The following is a 16,672-nucleotide window of genomic DNA, read 5'->3' on the forward strand; positions in this document are numbered from 1 at the left end:
GAGCAAAGGTCAGCTCCAAAATCGTTGTATGCTTTGACCTTCATCCAAGCTTACTCCAATCAACTTGGGATCAGCAATATCGTTTACGATGATCCTTTCTACAAGGCTTCAACCTATGCTTTCTTGGCATAGTTGAGAAAGATGGCAACAGGACTCATATGCATGTAAGGATGACTTTCAAACTTTAATCTGGGAAAAGCTTGTGAGAGTTTATTATATTGTCCCTCAGAGAAGTTACAGTTATTACTAAATTTGTTACCCGCCTACGTTTCTAATGTGGAGAAGGGGAGAGAGTTAACAAAAGAAATCGACTGTTAGGACGAATCAAGTAACATAAAGCTTCAGGATGGCAAGTTACACATTCATAAACAAATCAAAAGTTTTATTGCGAATTTTCAAAGTTGCATCATCATGTGTAGCTGTGGACTGGCTGTTCGCTCTCTTCCCACTTCTTACAAAAGGTCATTCCGGTCATCACTGCGCTCTGCCGGAGAAAATTGCAATATCGGAATTTAGGAGAAAATACACTTTGGGAAGTTTTGGCCGGGATCTGCTGAGTTTGGTAGTCGAATATGTGGAGAGAGCATTGGGCTGTGGTTAGAAAATTCAGCGTTATAGATGTAGGATTTTAGTGATGATGGGTCAAATATTCAAAGAATAGATTTCTGTTCAGGGCGAAAGAGATGAAATTAACGAAGCGGCTTGTCTCTGCCAAATTTCTTCCTTTAGGCAATGCAAAGAAAACCCAATTAAGGGTGATCTCACAAGAAAAAAAAAAAAACCGAGCTTTATATTTCAGCTGAGATAGCGATGGGTTGCATTTCTATCTCGTCGCTTTATTTGTTATATGTCGCTAGAATTCCTTGATAATATCTCTCTCTTAAATAATGAGCCTATTCCGTTCAATGTGCGGCGGTCATCATCATCAAAAATATCCGACTATACAGACATGTCAATAGACGCCGCTTCACCAGACTCTACTCGAGTTCCTGCTAAACGACCAAACAAGCCTCATGTTCCTAGCGCATGCGTAAGTCAGCTCGTCATGGCCGCTAAAGAATTGCTCGCGTCAATGCCTTTTGCTGATTAAGTGCTGCTAATTCTACAGATCAACTGCAAAAAAGCTCACCTGGCCTGCGATCGTAAGTTGTTTGCTGTTTGGATTGATACTGGCCAACAGATCAGCTACCCTAACCTTTTGGTTCCCCTTGTTTGTCTGAAACAGTCAGTAGACCATGTAATCGATGTATTACTATGAACAAAGTTGACACTTGTCATGACGTCCAGCAAAAAAAAAGAGGCAGACCAAAGCTCCGCGACAAGGAAGCTCAAATCACTGCGACCAGCTCATCGTCGCCGTCGATACTATCCTCCATGAAATCCATTCATGTTAGCCTTGGTTCCAAATCAAGCTTTTCAATGACGAAGCCGGCAAATGTTATTAACGATGCGAACCAAGCGACGACGGTCATCACTGTAGGTTAAATCAATCTGCTTTCCAAAGCTCATCAATGTGACAGCTCTAACGACGTTTGTAGATGTTCCTATCAATGGAAGTATGTTGTTCACGTGCTTCAGATGAAGTTTTTGAATTACTAGGCTACTACCCACAAGAGATGGCTCATCGACCGCTGTATGGTTTTATTGCTGTAGACGATGGTGAACGGCTGGCACGCATTCATCGTCTGCTGTTGGATAATATCAGTGATGTTGGCAACAAAATTAACCCTTCTCAACAACGAGCGCCATTACCACCGACTGAACGTACCTCTTCAGACGATTTTTTCCAATACTCACCAGAACAAATGACTATCATAGCGAACGGGTCACAGACGTTCTCAGAGATACTGCATTTAAAAAAGGACAGTGGAGATACCGAACCATATCGAGCCCAGTTTTACCTTGGCGGTGGATGGGGAGCCGACCTGTTTAAACCCTCTACCCTTGCAAAATTGTATATCGTAGCGACCTTCAGTCGGCTTGAAAACAAAATCACCTCGATGGACTCGACTTCCCATTCAAGACGAATATCGATGGCTCCAGCAAAACATACCCCGCCTACCAGTCCACCACTCGTATCGAATCAACCATCGAATACCGGACAGATACTGCTAGCCCCAGCTATTGCACCGCATCCACAAACATCCACGATGCAATCGCAACTTCATCCACAATTGCCATCACAAATGCATGATAACACTATGTCTAACTCCAAAAATAAGACGACTAGCCATCCCAGTCCAAAGGACGATTCAGCCAGTCGAGGATCTTTGTCCGCCTCTTCTCCCCACCATTCGCCCAATTTAACTCAAGTGGATGAAATATCCGTAAGTCTTTTGTGCTATAATACACTGAGATTTCAAATTGACGTTCTAATGTACATGCACAATAGTTTGATGAGTTGGATGAAGCGTCAGAACTAAGTGAAACTACAGAGCTAGTCATGTCGGAAGACTTAGTGGACGAATCAAATATCTCCACCACACCCATATCCCAACCTGAATCCATCACACCCACTCCAGCAAAGACAACTTCACCGAAATTCCATACATCATCCAGTAGTACGCCAACATTCTCGCCTTGGCCAGTGACATTTCCTCAAGTTCATTCAGCTACCCGAACGTCTGTTAACCCTTACTCCATCGTCTCCGCACGGTATAACCGACCTTTGCCTATGAACGTCCACGTTGCACCGTTCACCCACCCGCATGATGCTTACTATATGCAAATGAGTTCCAGTCTACTGAATAGTGAGGCAGCACACCAGAACAGGTTCAATCGACGCCTGGGATCCCTCGTCGACATGAAAGCACACGATGCTGTGGCAGGATCAGAAATGGAAGCTAGAGATTTGACTCCTACACCTGGTTCATCGGTGAATGGCGTCAAAAACAGTCAGCAAATGAGCGTCGATGCCTTGTTATCTTAGTATAACTTTTTTTTATACCTTGAGCTAGAATTGTACATTTCCTTATACTCGCGCGACATTCCTCTCCTATTGAATTCGACTTGTTCTCTGCTATCATTTTGATTTTTAAAACTGTTATTTTTCCTTCACATGCGTGGCTACTTGTAAGTTGCTGGGAAATTTTGGGCTGGTCATCCAATCTATTAAAGAAATGCTCCGGGGAAAAGTTCAAAGCACGACGTGCTGTCTGCATGACATGACTTTAATAATGGGGGCAGTGGACATAGATGAAATAATACAAAATACAAAGTGGCTGTAGTTAAGTAGTGGTAATAAGTATAACCTGGGATGTAGTTTCTACGTAGACATGGAAATTTAGCGACTAAAGAGTAGTATGATGTTCTCTTGGAATGGTGGGGATAGGAGGCACCGGTAGCGAGTTGCTTTCAACGGCAACAGCGTCAGGCGACTGATCAGCCGAACTTTCGCGCTTTCCAGTAACTCGTCGTTTCACAGATTTAGGACGGCGTGTCAATTTAGGAGATACAGGAGTCTTGGGTTCATTGGGTGTATAGGTTGGTGCATGTCCCACAGGGGCGGTGAATGCCATATCAATAGGCGATGTGTGCAACGAACCCGAAGTATTGGAGTGCGAGAACTTGAAAGCACTGGTGTTGATTTTAAGGTCCTGAGATCTTGTACGGAATTTAGGCACTCCTGTGCGTGCTTGCTGACGACTAATCGCTTCAGTCACCCTATCTTTGCTTTCTTCCATTTCAGCGTGTGATTGACTGACATCGGGGCTAATAGGAGATGGAAGTGGTGAAAGGTCAGGCGTCCGTGCTACTTCAGGCGACACAGGCGATACAAGATATTTTCCGTCAACTCCAACCAGATCACTGTTGACGTAGCTTTCCACAGGCTCCAAATCTTCATCTTTAAAGATATCGCCATAATCTTCCTCGGTATGAATGGTCATCACTGGAGAGAGCTCTGCACTGCTTGGTCGTCTTGCATAATTCTTGATATTGCGTTCGTCGCTGAGTTCAATACCTCCAGTAATTGCTGTCTGACTTCGGAGATCTTTGTTGGCGAATAAGGTTTCATGGTTTTGAATAAGGTCTTCCAATACACAATCGCTTCCCCATTCACCCGGTAAGCTTCCTTTGTTATGGTCCTGGAAAATGGCTGGAGTGAACATGACTGACAGATTTTGGATATTCATTTTGTTTATCTCAGCTTGTGAAGATACACTGTAAATCAATCAACGAACGTTTAGTGTTCAGTAAATGCACAGGATTCGTATGCCATTTGAACATAAGAAGACTTACTTGGCCAAATGTTGAATCAGTACTTTCAATGTGTCATAGTTTGGTGACTCTAAGTGGAGGATGCGTGTCAAAAGATTCATTATACGCAGTTCCTTATCAGGAATTTCTGGAGGAACAGTGGCATTTAGTATACGCAAGGCTAAACTTATGCTATTGAATACCACATTGTGTTAACTTACTGGAATAGCTTAAGCGATCTGATAATTTGAACTTGAAAACAGGCTCAGATAACTCTCGAAGATAGATCTTGAGAATGGAAGCGATAGCAAGAACATCTGCCGGAGCATCACCTTTACCAAATTCAAGCGCCTCCTCCTCACGCTCAAAGCATTGTCTCAACTTGTCAATAGCACTTTGGCGACCAGATACCCGATATATGCCTTCCCGATGCAAACCACCCAGCCGCTCAACAGCATCAATACAGCGAGTCACAATAAGAGGAGGAGAGCGTCCATCGTGATACAAAGCATACTCTGTCAATGACAGACCAAAGATCATATCTAATATGGGTATATTAATATAAAGTTGCACCAGCTGTGCTACATCTTCTTGAACTGATACTGACCTTTGGACATACCAACATAATAATTGTGGTAATAATTTTTTGGTGGCGCTGGAAGAGGTTGCTTTGCGATCTCGATCTCAAAGGCCTTGGTATCACTCTGGGGCTCAATTTTTTCTGCGAGAACGCCAATGTCCTTGACACTTTCTTTGGTGTTCTCTGTACTGATAATCTCCGAATCAATGACAACTGCTAGGCACGTCTTTATGATTTCAGACTTTTCCTGAAGTTGAGCAAGGAGTGCCTTAAGTAGCACAGTCCGTTAGCGTTTCATTCTGGTGTATTCATATCATCGATTGCGCCAAACTCACCTTTTCCGCAAAGTCGATTGTAGAGAGGTGCTTCAGCCGGAGAGTCTCCAGCTTACGGAGAACGGCACGATAGAGGGCATCTGAAAAAGGGCGCTGCGTTAAACCTGAGCCATGGTGACATACCCAGCCTCTACTCAGCCGAGCCTTGCTTACCTGTTTCAGCAATATCCTTTTTCGTTTTTGCGTTCTTGACATTTTGTTTAACAGGATCGATGGGCTGTGCATTTGTAAAATGAGACATCTGTCTCATGAACCGGGCCAGGCGTTTTTGTGGATGGTGACTTGGGCTGGTAGGATCCGGAGAGTTAGGCGACCATGGTGACCCAGCCAACGACATATCATCGTGGAATTCCCCATGTCGAAAAGATTGAGGTGAGCCGGGCAGCGGTATATCTTCATGGGAAGTGCCCACAATACTGCCTGCAGTTCCTGTGGACTTACTCGGACGCGGTGATGGAAGACTAGTTTGTGAGAATGGAGAGGTGGGTGTTGTGGGAAGTTGGTTGGCCATTTGGGTTTGTGCCAGCTCCAATTCTTTGCATTTCTGCTCGTAGGCAGTACGAGCCTAGTGTACATCATTTGCAATAATTAGTACTACAGTTCATTCAAGCTTCACTTTACCAAAATGTACATTTACCCTAGGGAGCTCGCCTAAAAGACACTGTGCATATTCAACATTGCAGTCATGCATCTTTCTTCGGTGATATCTCATCAGCTTTTCATGCTGTATGCGCAAATCGGTCAAATCCTTCACTTGGTTCTTCATCTTTTCGATGTAAGCCGTTCGCACCAGGCGGGTATGATTGCCGAAAGCTTTCATTTGCACAAAAGCTTGTTGGGCACTGGTGTCTATATAATTGTACTTGCTCTTTTCCGATGTACTATCATCGAGAATAGCAGGAATTTGCGATAACGATTGCTGATATTTCTCCTCAATGGCAATACTGGAGAGTGGCCAATGAGTTTTGTGGGGAAAGCAGATGGAAAGGAGCATGACTTTTACTTCACTTACCGATGTTTAAAATACACGATGACCTTCTCTAAGTCGTCCACCGACCATCGCATCATGTCCCTTATTCTGTTACTTCTTGCCTCAATGACATAGACTTGCTGCAAGGGTGGCAAGGGTTAGAGGGCTGGTATATTCTGGTACCTTAACGGATTCCATCTAGGACACGAGTCGCAAAGGGATGACCACCAGGCAAGTGATGATGTACTACGTACCTCGGCTCGATCAGCCGGCACAGATGGCGGCTCAGGTTTGCTATGTTTCTTTGGTTGTTGCTGCATTGTGCTGTGTGTTGACCTCAGCTGTGATGGTTCATTGAAGAGCAAAGCTGCAGTGACCAGTGGTGTTCCGAGAATAGAAATTGAGTCTCTGTGGCAAAATTTTTGGCACCAGAACTCCTCTTGTTATTCATCAGGCTATGCTGATTTCCCAACAGAACGGCTCAGATGCTTTGAACAGCCTCCCTTATTACTCATTTCTTTACGTGTCATTATCTTGAATACAGATTTCAAAAGGCATCATCGCGTATCTTTTCTTAAAATCTCGCTTCAAGGATTTTACTTCATTTGGCAAGGCAGTAAATTTATTATGTTCCATCTCCGTTCTGTGCTAAGATTCTTTCGGTCGATCTCATTATGAGACAGCGTTCGGATTCATCTTTTCAGCCTGCGTTCTACGCTAAACTTTATTGTGCCTGTGAGAATGTATTAGAAAAAAATTCGAATACTGGTTTCGGTGACTTAATAGCATTCTACCCCTTAATCAAAATGTGGTTGAAAACAGTTATTTAGCAATATGTGGGCGAACGGACAAAAGAGTGCAATACCGGGGAAATCAACGGCTTGCTGTGTTTTGACCATGAGTGACTGCTATGAAGGTGAGCAAAAAATATTTTTATGCAGAAATGAGCGCGCTTTTTTCAGGCGCGACATACTTAGTATCTATTACACCTCCGGTTTAGATCTCCTTAGCCCCGTCATAACAAGCGGTTGCTCTCCCCGTTCTGAATCATCCCAGTACAGCGCTGGTTGACTTCCACTATACGTGTCACATTTCATTACAATGATAGAAAAAAAGGCACTTAACATAAAGGCGTACGACATAAAAAAGTTGCATGTGGATATTGTAAAATGGTGTCAGTATGATATACAAAGGATTCATAAGATCCATAGCTGTCTCGCTATCACTGTCTATACTTCTTGCGCTTCCAAGGATCTTCAGTAGGATCAGGTATCTCCGGAATAGTGGAGCAAGATGTGCTTATGGTTGAAGGTGGGTCCCGGTCATCGGGGTAGTCCCAAAGCGCACAATCAACACACTCTAGTTCTGGTTTGCATTCTGGTATTGGAAACTCTTCAGGCTTCTTCAGGATGTTCTCAATGACATCGTGGATGCGGTGAGAGCGAATGTCAACCCTCCATCCCTTTTCGTTGACCACGTCCCAAACGCATACCTATAGACCAAAGAAAAAAAAAGTGTTTGGCTTAGATCAGTAGATCCGACTACAGAACGAGAAACAAAATAGGTACCTTTCCAGTATGGCATCGAGTCTCCATAGCAAATCCTCCGTACCAGCACGTGCTGGATGGACCCTGGATATTGTCATCAATAAGTTATTTACGGGACAGATAGTAACGAGGAGAACTGCATGAAACATACCGTGCACACTCCTACAAACAGGGGATCAGCCGTATGCCCAAAATGCCATAATGGTATATCATCCCAGTTGATAGCAGGTGGAGCAGGCAAATGAAATCGACGAGAAGCAAGTCTTTCCCCTGGAATTTCGAATGTCACAGTAGGAACGCCAAAAGTTTGTCCAACAAGGCTGGCAACAGCGCCTCCCAGCGAATGTCCACTCAACCAAATCGTTGCATCAGGGTACTGATCCGCCAATTCTATGTACACTCTCTGATGGCGCGTGTATTTGTGTCAATAATGGTCCATATACAAATAAAACAAAAAATAAAAACTGCTCATCTTACCATGGCCAATGAATAATATGTCTCTTCATCCAATAAAGAAGTTTCTAAGCACGTTTGGTTGCATTGATATGTATTGCCAACGTAGCAATCGCAAACCGTTCGCCAAGCCCGGCTGACACGAGCGCAACAGCATGAAAACAATAAATTATCCTAAGCAGTTAGACAGAAGTGAGATGTATGATCGATGGGGGCGCTACGTTGCGTAGAATGTGGTATCTCGGTATACAAACATTGAACTTGTCCTTCTCACCAGTTGGCCCACCCGTCCACAGGCCGGCACTAGTTCCTTTAAAACTCAGTACAAAAGTGGTGTTATCAGCATCGCCAAACACATGGCCACGTAGACCGTCCGATTCCCAGCCAAATGACGAAGACTACAACAAATTAGCTTGGTGGTCATGAGACGAAGGAGACATATCTTGATTGAGGTGATAACCTACCACGTTCCATTTTGTGCCTAAATCGTACCAGTCTTCCCTTGTATCAGGATCGGAATAGGCATTATTGGTCATTTCTGCCAACGATAGGACCGTATCACTATCTGCTACATCTGGCAGCAAACCATAATCTATCTCCATATTGTGGATACCCATTGCATAGTGCATTTGCCTGGGTGTTTGTGCGGCTCGCATGAGATATGGCAGCGGCGAGGCAGGTCGGTATCGTCGTCCTATAGACTGCTTTACGCTGAAAGTGGATGGCTTCCCCAAGTTATCTGCTATTTGTACGGCTTGGAAGCCTGAATAATCCATTCTCCTGAACATGTTGGGGTATTTGCCAGTGGAGGAGGAGTGGTGGTATATGTGTCTAAGGGAGAGAGATGGTTGCGAAGTCGATGCCTGTAATGGCTTTTGTTGCTGAGCATAGCTGACAACCAAGTAGGAGATTATGAGCAGTAGTAGCAATCCAATGCGTTCGGTAGGCAAAGGCTGTACACTTCGCATGGCATTGACTCTGGGTGATAAAGGGTTGTCTGGCCTTGGCAGATTGAAGCGGCGCTGGGCACAGGTCAACTTCATGCGTGACTGGTCAAAATTATAGAATTAGGATGTTCAAGATTTTTTTATTGAAATAACCATGGCACCAGCATCAAACAACCTGAAGCGCAAGAATCGCGAGGCCGACAACGAGATTCCTACGGGAAATGCCGCCATTAAGAAGAAGATAAGAGATACAGAAAGAGCCCTTCGACGTGTAAGTAGACATCAAAACACTCATTCGCACCAAAAACAACCATTGACCTTCGACTGATGCACACTTTTGTTATTATAGCCAACCTTAACAGCCAAGGTTAGGCTGGAGCTTGAAAGAAAATTGAAAGCTTTAAATTTTCATTCTTCGGAAAAACTTATTGATGACTTTGAACGAACGAATGCGAAGAAGTATCACATGGTGAAGCATTTTGGTAAGATCCAGCTCTTGCTGTGACACTATCGATGTGGTGGCATGATCTAATTTTTTATGTTTTCGGTTGCAGAGAGGACCAAAGTCAACAGAAAGATTAAGAAGGCTGAAAAGGAGCTGAAGGAAGCCAAATCCGACGAAGAGAAGAAAAGTGCACAAAAATTATTGGATGAATTAAACATCGATCTCAACTACATCAATGTAAGATGTCACATTTTTCGTCCGGCCCGCAAAGTCCACTAGTTGCAATTCAATTCTAATACCTCTATAGCATTTCCCAAACACCGAACGTTATATTTCACTCTATCCTTCCAGCGACTCTAACGAAGCAAGTAGTGCAGAGGCACGCAAGGAAATCCGAGATCGCATAGGTGAAGCTACGAAGGATGGTGAATTTGATGAAGATACTGTTCGGAAACATTACCGTAACAAATACCGTGACCATCTGGTTAAATCTGGCAAGATATCTGCCATTGAAGCCTCTGCGGACGATATTGCTGCCCTGAGCGGTCGAAAGGAAGAGGAGGATCAAGTTAAGCCAAACAAGAAATCTAAAACTGCCAAAGCATCCAAAGGTATGAGATCTAAATGTTTATATATGGCGACAAATGTCGACTAACGATATTTTTTCCTTTCAGAAAAAGCTGGTAAACCAAGTGTTGTGGAGAAAGCAGATGTGGAACAGGATGACTTTTTTATGGCCGACGGTGACAGCGATGACGAAGAGTAGTATTTTTGAAATTGCTCCGTATTCCATTCACCTCTCATTTTCTTTGCAACTACCACTGTAGCACTGCATCAGGGCCGTGCTATGTGAGATGGCCTACTTACTGTACAGATATTGCCCCCCTTTGTTTTTCATTTGATCAAATAGAAGTTTTACATATTCCAGTCAAACATTTTTGCCTATAGCATACACAAGCTTTAAGTGATCACTCAATATTCCATGTGCAATTTGAAATAATATGACTTTTTTTTTTGTTTTGGTCACTTTCTAAACATGATTGTCTGATGGCTCTTTTTTTTTCTTTCTCTATGTACACTTGCGTGGTTTTGGTAGGTATATAAAAGCCAAATTGGAAGGTCTTATGATGTGGGTGTCTGCGTATAAACGTGTGAGTGGGCGCTAGGGTGTTGTTGGTGCCCGTAGAGATAGGGTAAAGGCAGGAGGAGGCATAGCGAAATAAACAAAAATTAAATGACCGTGATGGAATTGGACGTTGAAATTACGGAATTGAGTCTCTGACCACTACCGGAAGCTTGCGTTCGAAATGAGTAGCTACGATGAAAGGTAGGAGTCCAAAGAAGGGGAGCCATATGCGAGCCTGCAGAAGTATAATGTTGTGCCGTCTGGTTTTTGGCATCACTATCTCTACATTGCGTTGAACAATACAGCTGGTAAGGGAAGCTCAACAATTACTATCCGTGAAGAAATAAATCCTATTTTCTCTATTCTGGTCATTACCATGCTTTCTTCGCAGCGTCGATCACAAATGATACACCAAGACATGTCCATGTCTTTGTAGTGAACTCAACAGTAGTGGGGTTTGGTGATTGGAGGGGTCGTGGCAAGGAAAAAGTGAAACCAAAATGAAAGAGAGAAGAAAGAACGTAAACTGCGGCGATGAAGACAAACGAGTGATTGATGTGCTTTTTGATATTTTTGTTTTATAAGAGTCAAAATCCGTTTTGTGATTGAACTCGCCGACTCAGTTCAATTCAATATTACCAAACTTGTCGGCTCCATGATCGTCAGAGCGTTAAAACGTGTACTCTTGCTTTCAAATCTCTCTTAAAAAAAATTCGTAGTCTAACCCTTGGGGAAAAAAATAAGAGTTGAAAGGAGATTCTGTACAAAAAACCTGTTAGCGTATGTTGCCCATTCACCATCATTCTAAATAGCTGCGGAACATGAGTCGTAATACATAGTGCAATGATGCACGTATGTAGCCCCTCTCTCCGTGCCCATCCCCATAATCGACCGAACCGTTGGATGCGATGTAACATGAACGTTAAGATCAACATTTATATTAATGTTATGCAGAAGGAGGGTACCAATTGCTCTGTTATCAGCGTTAAAGAAAAACCCGAACTAAGCTTTAGCTGTGCTGAGCGGACGCTTTGCATTGGTTGGGGATCAAGGGGAGAAGGGGCTTTTTTTTTCTTTCTTTTTTTTTGGTATTTCTCAAAAATAGGACAGTGTAACAGGAAATGAATAATATTACTTTTCTTAGCTACCCAGTTTGCGGGGCAGTAGGCATATACTCAGGGAGGGCCATGTTAGGCAGAGGTGGATTAAGGTAAGATGGCCGTGTCAGGTCAGCCAGGTCAATGTCTTCATGAGCTACTAAATCGTCATAATGCGGCAGTCGAGCATCACTGATATGAATTGTAGTTTGTGGTACACTTTCGTTGTAGGACGGTAAAAGGTCTTCGCCCATGACTTCCAACTGGGTGGTCAAATCAACATGCAGAGCCTGTACAATGATACCAACATTGGTGAGCTCGCAAAGAGGCTTGGCAATTTTCAGGGACCTCCATGTGTCACTGAGCCGTATGTGTCTGTGTTCCCATTTGATTTCCTTGGTCACGTCTTCCTGAGTTGTCTCTCGCATCAAAATCTCGATATCATTCTCAAACTTTTGAGTTCTATTTGTTAGTCACTTAGCCCGGATAGTGAATACATTCGTATTACTTACAACGCGCATACGGTATTGGTAAGTTGCTCTTCGACGGGTCCCCCAAAATATCGCTGCCTGTTATAAAACATTTGTTTAGCCACCATGTGACCCACCTCAGATATCCGAGGAAGGAAACCTTACCAACGGGATGAAGATCATAAAGAACGGTATAGTCGTCTCCAGTGTCGAATGTCCAAGAAGGTGAAGTAGTAAGCTGATGGTAGTGATTAAAAGGACTGAATAGAGGTATATGATTGTCAGTATAAAGGTGTATATTGTACTTTCAGTGCACTGCGATGGATGCAATTATTTTACTTACTGCTGGCAATAGCAAAGAGAAGAACCAAGTTTTCTATAAACATAGACGGATATTTATGCTTAACCAAATCGTGTATGGCATTTATTCGAATATCGAAGAGTTCCTTGGTAAGCTATGTCGATATGTCAGTAGTCAGTTTTTTAACCGCCAAAAACTTTAATGTAGAAACCGGAATATTCGACTGTACATGCGTCCCAATAAAATCTTGGTGCTCATAGTCGTCAAACGTAATGTATGCCTTCCAGGAGTGCTTGGTTACTACGGCAATGGATGCTAAGACGGACATGGAAGAAGAAGATGCGAAGGCAACCAGGTCTTCGAAAGGTGTAAGAAGGCATGGAAAAGTGCCAAAAAAGAATAGGTCACAATCATGGATCCAAAAACATCTGGGGCACACTTGTTCACAACATAGAGTTTTTCGCAATGTCCCAAAAAAAAAGTTTACCATTGAACCCAAATTTATTATTACCACAGAGACTGCACGTCATGCTGTATCTGCCGTTCTTTGTAAGTCCATGTTACTACTATTCGTATCAATTGAAATTATATAAGGAAGAAAAGCAATATAATAGTATGTACAATTACGCCCTTCCTAGACTTTGCTTCATAAATCCAAGCATGGTAGGCATTAAGGAATTCTGCACCGCCAGTTTGACAATTTCGTGACCTCGTTTGGCCACAACATTGGCTGCCGCTGCTGCGCTCATGGATTTGCTACCACTATCCGCGGACAGTAAGTTGGACGATGACAAAAACTTGGACCTTTCGTCATCTGCTATGCCAGCATCCGACCCACTGGGTGGACTTAAGGGATCCCCGCCATGTGCGCTGATTAAGCTGGCACGTTTGTCAATTGTCATGCTGCGCAAGCCCATAATTCCTCTTTTGGCTTCGTCGGCTAAAAGCGCTTCCTTTAGAACCTGCAGGGAAACAAGCTCTTCCGGGGTCTTGGTGGCAGTATCTTTTGAAGATATTTGATGATGCCCTTCACGATTGACATGACCACATAGATTCCGAAGTTGGTTCACCCATTCTCTCAAAGACTCTTCAGATTCCACACTAAACATGTATTTGCGTTTAGTTCGCTGGATTTCTCGCCTGGATACGTTCGTTTCTCGATCTCCGTCCTGATCCTCTCCTGCTCCTTTGCTCTGTTGAGTCGGTGATTGCGCACTACTCTGCCGGCGCGAGGGATCAAACAATGACTCTTTGACTTCAGTTTGATAAAAACCAATTTGAAAGGTATGTCGCATGAATGATCTTTCAACCACAATGGCTTTCGTTCGCGGTAATGCAGGGCTGACATATCTCCCAGCTCGAGAACCAGTCTTGATAAACATTAAACTCGTTCGGCCTAGCGTACTCCCTGTTATCGTAAAAGTTTGCATTCGTGATGTTGAGAAATCGAGGATACTGGGCTGACATACAAGATCTTGGCCACGAAGCTTAATCTGAAGATCTGGGTCGGGCTCAGGTATATAGATAGTAACCTTTGAGGATGGAACGCCTTTAGTCAGCCTTGTAGGAAGACGATGAGGTAGAACAGATATAATGAGCTCTTGTTCTTGCTGTGTTGCGACGTCTGGAGTGGAATTATTTGACATGGCGTTGGCATGTGGTTGATATTTATGATCCCAGCCAGTTTCCAACTTTTCTTCGCGTATTGAGTCGTACATTTCTACCATGAATTCCTTGGGCACCAGGTTGTATTGATCGTATATACTCCATCGCTCCAGGAATTCAGCTGAAGTTGGAATACTTTCTTGGGGCAGGTTAGACTTGTTATCAGTTTGCTCGGATCCACTAGCCATCTTCTCCTTTTTTTGTTCTCGTCGGTCCAAAGCAAACAAAAAGACATCCTGGTCGGCATCTCTGTCATGCCATATTGAACTATTGAGTCGCAACATGGCAAGGATAACCTTGACGATCATGTCCTCATGGAATTTGACAACGTTTTGATTTGTATCATGCCACTTTTTTGCGAATGTGCTTATGACATAATGTAGAGATTCGTATTTGCTCGGAAGTCGGAAAGTGACCAGAAAGGTGCGGAGAGCCTCATCCAAGCGCATACCTTGAAGCCGGAAACAATCCAGGAATGCATGGAAGACGTTGCTATTGTCTGGATTGGAGATATACCTTCCCAATTGACGTCGGCTGAGATCGGCGGTTTTGAACAAGAAATTGGCAATGCTGATAGGGTCTTCTGTCAAGATTTTCTTTTCCATTAGGTATGAGATAGCACGGTCTGGGTCAGATTCAAACTTGCGAAGGGCGGATGCTAAAATTGGATGGATTTTTCGAGGTGGGGGTAGTACCATCTGTCCATCTGCATCGGTTTTGAGAAGCACTGGTTCCACTTCGTAATCACGCGTGACATAGAGGGTCACCTTACTCAGTTCTACGATATTCTTGACTTGGAATAAGCTATTCTCGGTAGGTCGAAAGCGATAGCGATGGTTATCGCTATACTTTGAATGACCGCCCATGCTATCCTCCGACATGCTTCGTGAGTTTGAAGAGGTGAGGCCGCTCATGATGCTTTCGTCCATAATGGGTTTAGCGATGAATAAGAGATCATTAAACAAAAACAAGTATCTATCCTTGACTGTGTTCGAATTGATCACTTGGAAAACTGCCGTTTGCAACAAGAACTTTCTTGGTCGGGATACATTGATGGGATTCGGGGTTGCTTTTGGTGGGGTAGCGGCTACTTTCTTGGCCATTGAGAAGAATGAATCTACATTGCTTTGAACCGAATTACTTCTACTTTGTTCTTGCACATCCAACTTTTGTTCGCGCATTCCAGATGTAATGTGTTTGATCTCATTTAACGCATCTTTATCTCTGAACCATGGCGGCGGATTGTTGGAGATCGGGGACTCCGAAAACGTACTAGGTCGTCTTACAAACTGGAATGAGGGGGAAAGTCAGCTTACAGCTCTAGTGGGGGGAAAAAAGGCGTCAATGCGCAACCAAAACTTACGATGTGATCCTTCCATTTGACCTCTTTACTATCAGTAGGTCGTTGAATTGGCCTTAAGCACGACGACTTGCCTTTGTCAGGGTCTTCAGCAGTAGGAAAGAGCGGTGGGTTGGACGATATGCTGGCAGTGCTCTCTCTATCCATCTTTCCTTTCGTGTTATTAAGGGTATCTTCGAACGAGAAAGAGAATGCCTCAGGTTTTATCAGAGGCAGTTGTGGGGGAATTGATAAGTTTTGTCCATAACCTTGGGATAATCGCGTATTAGGTCCAACGATATCGTCAGGACTCATCCCTGTTAAATCATCATCTGGCATTTCAATATCGCTTTCATCAGTTTCAGTGTCTCTTTGGGTTGCCAAATCTGAATATTCGTGAACACCGTCTCTTGGTTTTTGGTCACTCTGTCGAGTCCATTTGCGAGAACCACGTCTCTCTCGTTCGTACCGAGAGCGTAATGAGGAGTAGCGCTGTAGGTATTCTGGCCGCTGATCATATGGAGAAGGCGCAAAATAGGATCTATCTTCATTGATGGCAGAAAAGGAAGATCCCATGACAGGAGAGACACCACCAAAGGCGTAATTGTCAAAACCGAATGCGTCTGAAACTGAAGATGTGCTTGGACGTCGCAAGTCCGTGAATGATACAGGTACATCAACACCTCTCTCTGCCCTTCTTTGAGAAAAGGACCCTCGAGAGGAGCCGGAGGACCTATCAGACGGTCCAGCGTATGAGTTTCCTTGGTCCTGTTTTGGTGGAGAGGACATGAAGCAAATCAACGAAGCAGACAGGAGCGGCCATTCAAAATTTCAATCTTTCACAGCGTTATTGGACTGAACTTTACTTTTCTACACCTTGAATACAATTTTCCCTCTTTTGATTCCTTACTTTCTAATTGTATTTATCTTTTCCATAATGAGTGTCACTTTCTGGCCAGCACCAGCAATGAAGAAGAGCTCCACCATTCATACAGAGCTTAATGTCAAGCAAATTGAGCATCCCAAGAAAAGTCCTTTTCCTTGTGAGCGCAGCAACAGCATGGCAAAGATCGTCGGACAAAAAGAGATGGGCCGTCGTCCATCCGTACGTGACCTAGCAAACGATGTATTTAATGCAGCGGCTGCAGAGAAGGAAATCAAAATGAAGAAGCCACAATCAGAGCTTACCACTCTGGTCAA

At 43.7% G+C, this 16,672-nt stretch overlaps 6 protein-coding genes across 6 annotated transcripts; 2 read left to right on the plus strand and 4 right to left on the minus strand.

Moving 5' to 3' along the window:
- The first annotated feature begins 842 nt into the window (after positions 1-842).
- Positions 843-3,110, plus strand: K450DRAFT_253104 (uncharacterized protein). The gene is made up of 5 exons (XM_051590987.1): positions 843-1,030; positions 1,109-1,142; positions 1,226-1,476; positions 1,539-2,327; positions 2,393-3,110. The coding sequence occupies exons 1-5, from the start codon at positions 848-850 to the stop codon at positions 2,927-2,929; spliced, it is 1,794 nt and encodes a 597-aa protein (XP_051442156.1). The 5' UTR covers positions 843-847; the 3' UTR covers positions 2,930-3,110.
- K450DRAFT_302122 (uncharacterized protein) lies at positions 3,111-6,463 on the minus strand. Its single transcript, XM_051593764.1, has 9 exons — positions 6,337-6,463; positions 6,125-6,222; positions 5,750-6,056; positions 5,266-5,677; positions 5,113-5,192; positions 4,805-5,045; positions 4,419-4,739; positions 4,240-4,345; positions 3,111-4,161 (listed from the first exon to the last, which is right to left on the minus strand). The coding sequence occupies exons 1-9, from the start codon at positions 6,400-6,402 to the stop codon at positions 3,291-3,293; spliced, it is 2,502 nt and encodes an 833-aa protein (XP_051442157.1). The 5' UTR covers positions 6,403-6,463; the 3' UTR covers positions 3,111-3,290.
- A 765-nt stretch (positions 6,464-7,228) lies between these two features.
- On the minus strand, positions 7,229-9,277 carry K450DRAFT_253108 (uncharacterized protein). The gene is made up of 6 exons (XM_051590988.1): positions 8,547-9,277; positions 8,337-8,480; positions 8,107-8,256; positions 7,781-8,032; positions 7,651-7,713; positions 7,229-7,574 (listed from the first exon to the last, which is right to left on the minus strand). Exons 1-6 carry the CDS (start codon positions 9,123-9,125, stop codon positions 7,305-7,307), a joined length of 1,458 nt encoding a protein of 485 aa, XP_051442158.1. The 5' UTR covers positions 9,126-9,277; the 3' UTR covers positions 7,229-7,304.
- On the plus strand, positions 9,184-10,518 carry K450DRAFT_290665 (uncharacterized protein; the record flags this gene model as incomplete). The annotated part of the gene is made up of 5 exons (XM_051593568.1): positions 9,184-9,300; positions 9,379-9,511; positions 9,584-9,711; positions 9,782-10,085; positions 10,149-10,518. The coding sequence occupies 5 exons, from the start codon at positions 9,184-9,186 to the stop codon at positions 10,238-10,240; spliced, it is 774 nt and encodes a 257-aa protein (XP_051442159.1). The 3' UTR covers positions 10,241-10,518.
- Positions 10,519-11,744: 1,226 nt separating this feature from the next.
- Positions 11,745-12,796, minus strand: K450DRAFT_201383 (uncharacterized protein; the record flags this gene model as incomplete). Its single annotated transcript, XM_051584663.1, has 5 exons — positions 11,745-12,159; positions 12,210-12,262; positions 12,333-12,427; positions 12,511-12,622; positions 12,656-12,796. The coding sequence occupies 5 exons, from the start codon at positions 12,794-12,796 to the stop codon at positions 11,745-11,747; spliced, it is 816 nt and encodes a 271-aa protein (XP_051442160.1).
- Positions 12,797-12,945: 149 nt separating this feature from the next.
- Positions 12,946-16,293, minus strand: K450DRAFT_253116 (uncharacterized protein). The gene is made up of 3 exons (XM_051590989.1): positions 15,497-16,293; positions 14,113-15,422; positions 12,946-14,028 (listed from the first exon to the last, which is right to left on the minus strand). Exons 1-3 carry the CDS (start codon positions 16,259-16,261, stop codon positions 13,092-13,094), a joined length of 3,012 nt encoding a protein of 1,003 aa, XP_051442161.1. The 5' UTR covers positions 16,262-16,293; the 3' UTR covers positions 12,946-13,091.
- Between the last annotated feature and the right edge of the window lie 379 nt (positions 16,294-16,672).

The sequence above is a fragment of the Umbelopsis ramanniana genome, assembly GCF_025399195.1.
Source record: "Umbelopsis ramanniana AG unplaced genomic scaffold K450scaffold_53, whole genome shotgun sequence".
Lineage (NCBI taxonomy): Eukaryota > Fungi > Mucoromycota > Umbelopsidomycetes > Umbelopsidales > Umbelopsidaceae > Umbelopsis > Umbelopsis ramanniana.

Excerpts from the sequence above, each read along its gene's own strand:
- K450DRAFT_253104 (XM_051590987.1), top strand. The coding sequence starts at position 848 with ATGTCGCTAGAATTCCTTGATAATATCTCTCTCTTAAATAATGAGCCT. Across the intron at positions 1,031-1,108 it reads CTCATGTTCCTAGCGCATGC|ATCAACTGCAAAAAAGCTCA; the intron begins GTAAGTCAGCTC and ends CTAATTCTACAG. Across the intron at positions 1,477-1,538 it reads AAGCGACGACGGTCATCACT|ATGTTCCTATCAATGGAAGT; the intron begins GTAGGTTAAATC and ends CGACGTTTGTAG.
- K450DRAFT_302122 (XM_051593764.1), bottom strand. The coding sequence starts at position 6,402 with ATGCAGCAACAACCAAAGAAACATAGCAAACCTGAGCCGCCATCTGTG. Across the intron at positions 5,678-5,749 it reads TTTTAGGCGAGCTCCCTAGG|GCTCGTACTGCCTACGAGCA; the intron begins GTAAATGTACAT and ends GATGTACACTAG. Across the intron at positions 5,193-5,265 it reads AAAGGATATTGCTGAAACAG|ATGCCCTCTATCGTGCCGTT; the intron begins GTAAGCAAGGCT and ends GCCCTTTTTCAG.
- K450DRAFT_253108 (XM_051590988.1), bottom strand. The coding sequence starts at position 9,125 with ATGAAGTTGACCTGTGCCCAGCGCCGCTTCAATCTGCCAAGGCCAGAC. Across the intron at positions 7,714-7,780 it reads TGTTTGTAGGAGTGTGCACG|GGTCCATCCAGCACGTGCTG; the intron begins GTATGTTTCATG and ends GACAATATCCAG. Across the intron at positions 7,575-7,650 it reads CTCGATGCCATACTGGAAAG|GTATGCGTTTGGGACGTGGT; the intron begins GTACCTATTTTG and ends TTTGGTCTATAG.
- K450DRAFT_253116 (XM_051590989.1), bottom strand. The coding sequence starts at position 16,261 with ATGTCCTCTCCACCAAAACAGGACCAAGGAAACTCATACGCTGGACCG. Across the intron at positions 15,423-15,496 it reads TCAAATGGAAGGATCACATC|TTTGTAAGACGACCTAGTAC; the intron begins GTAAGTTTTGGT and ends CCCTCATTCCAG. Across the intron at positions 14,029-14,112 it reads CAACCACATGCCAACGCCAT|GCTGACTAAAGGCGTTCCAT; the intron begins GTCAAATAATTC and ends TCTTCCTACAAG.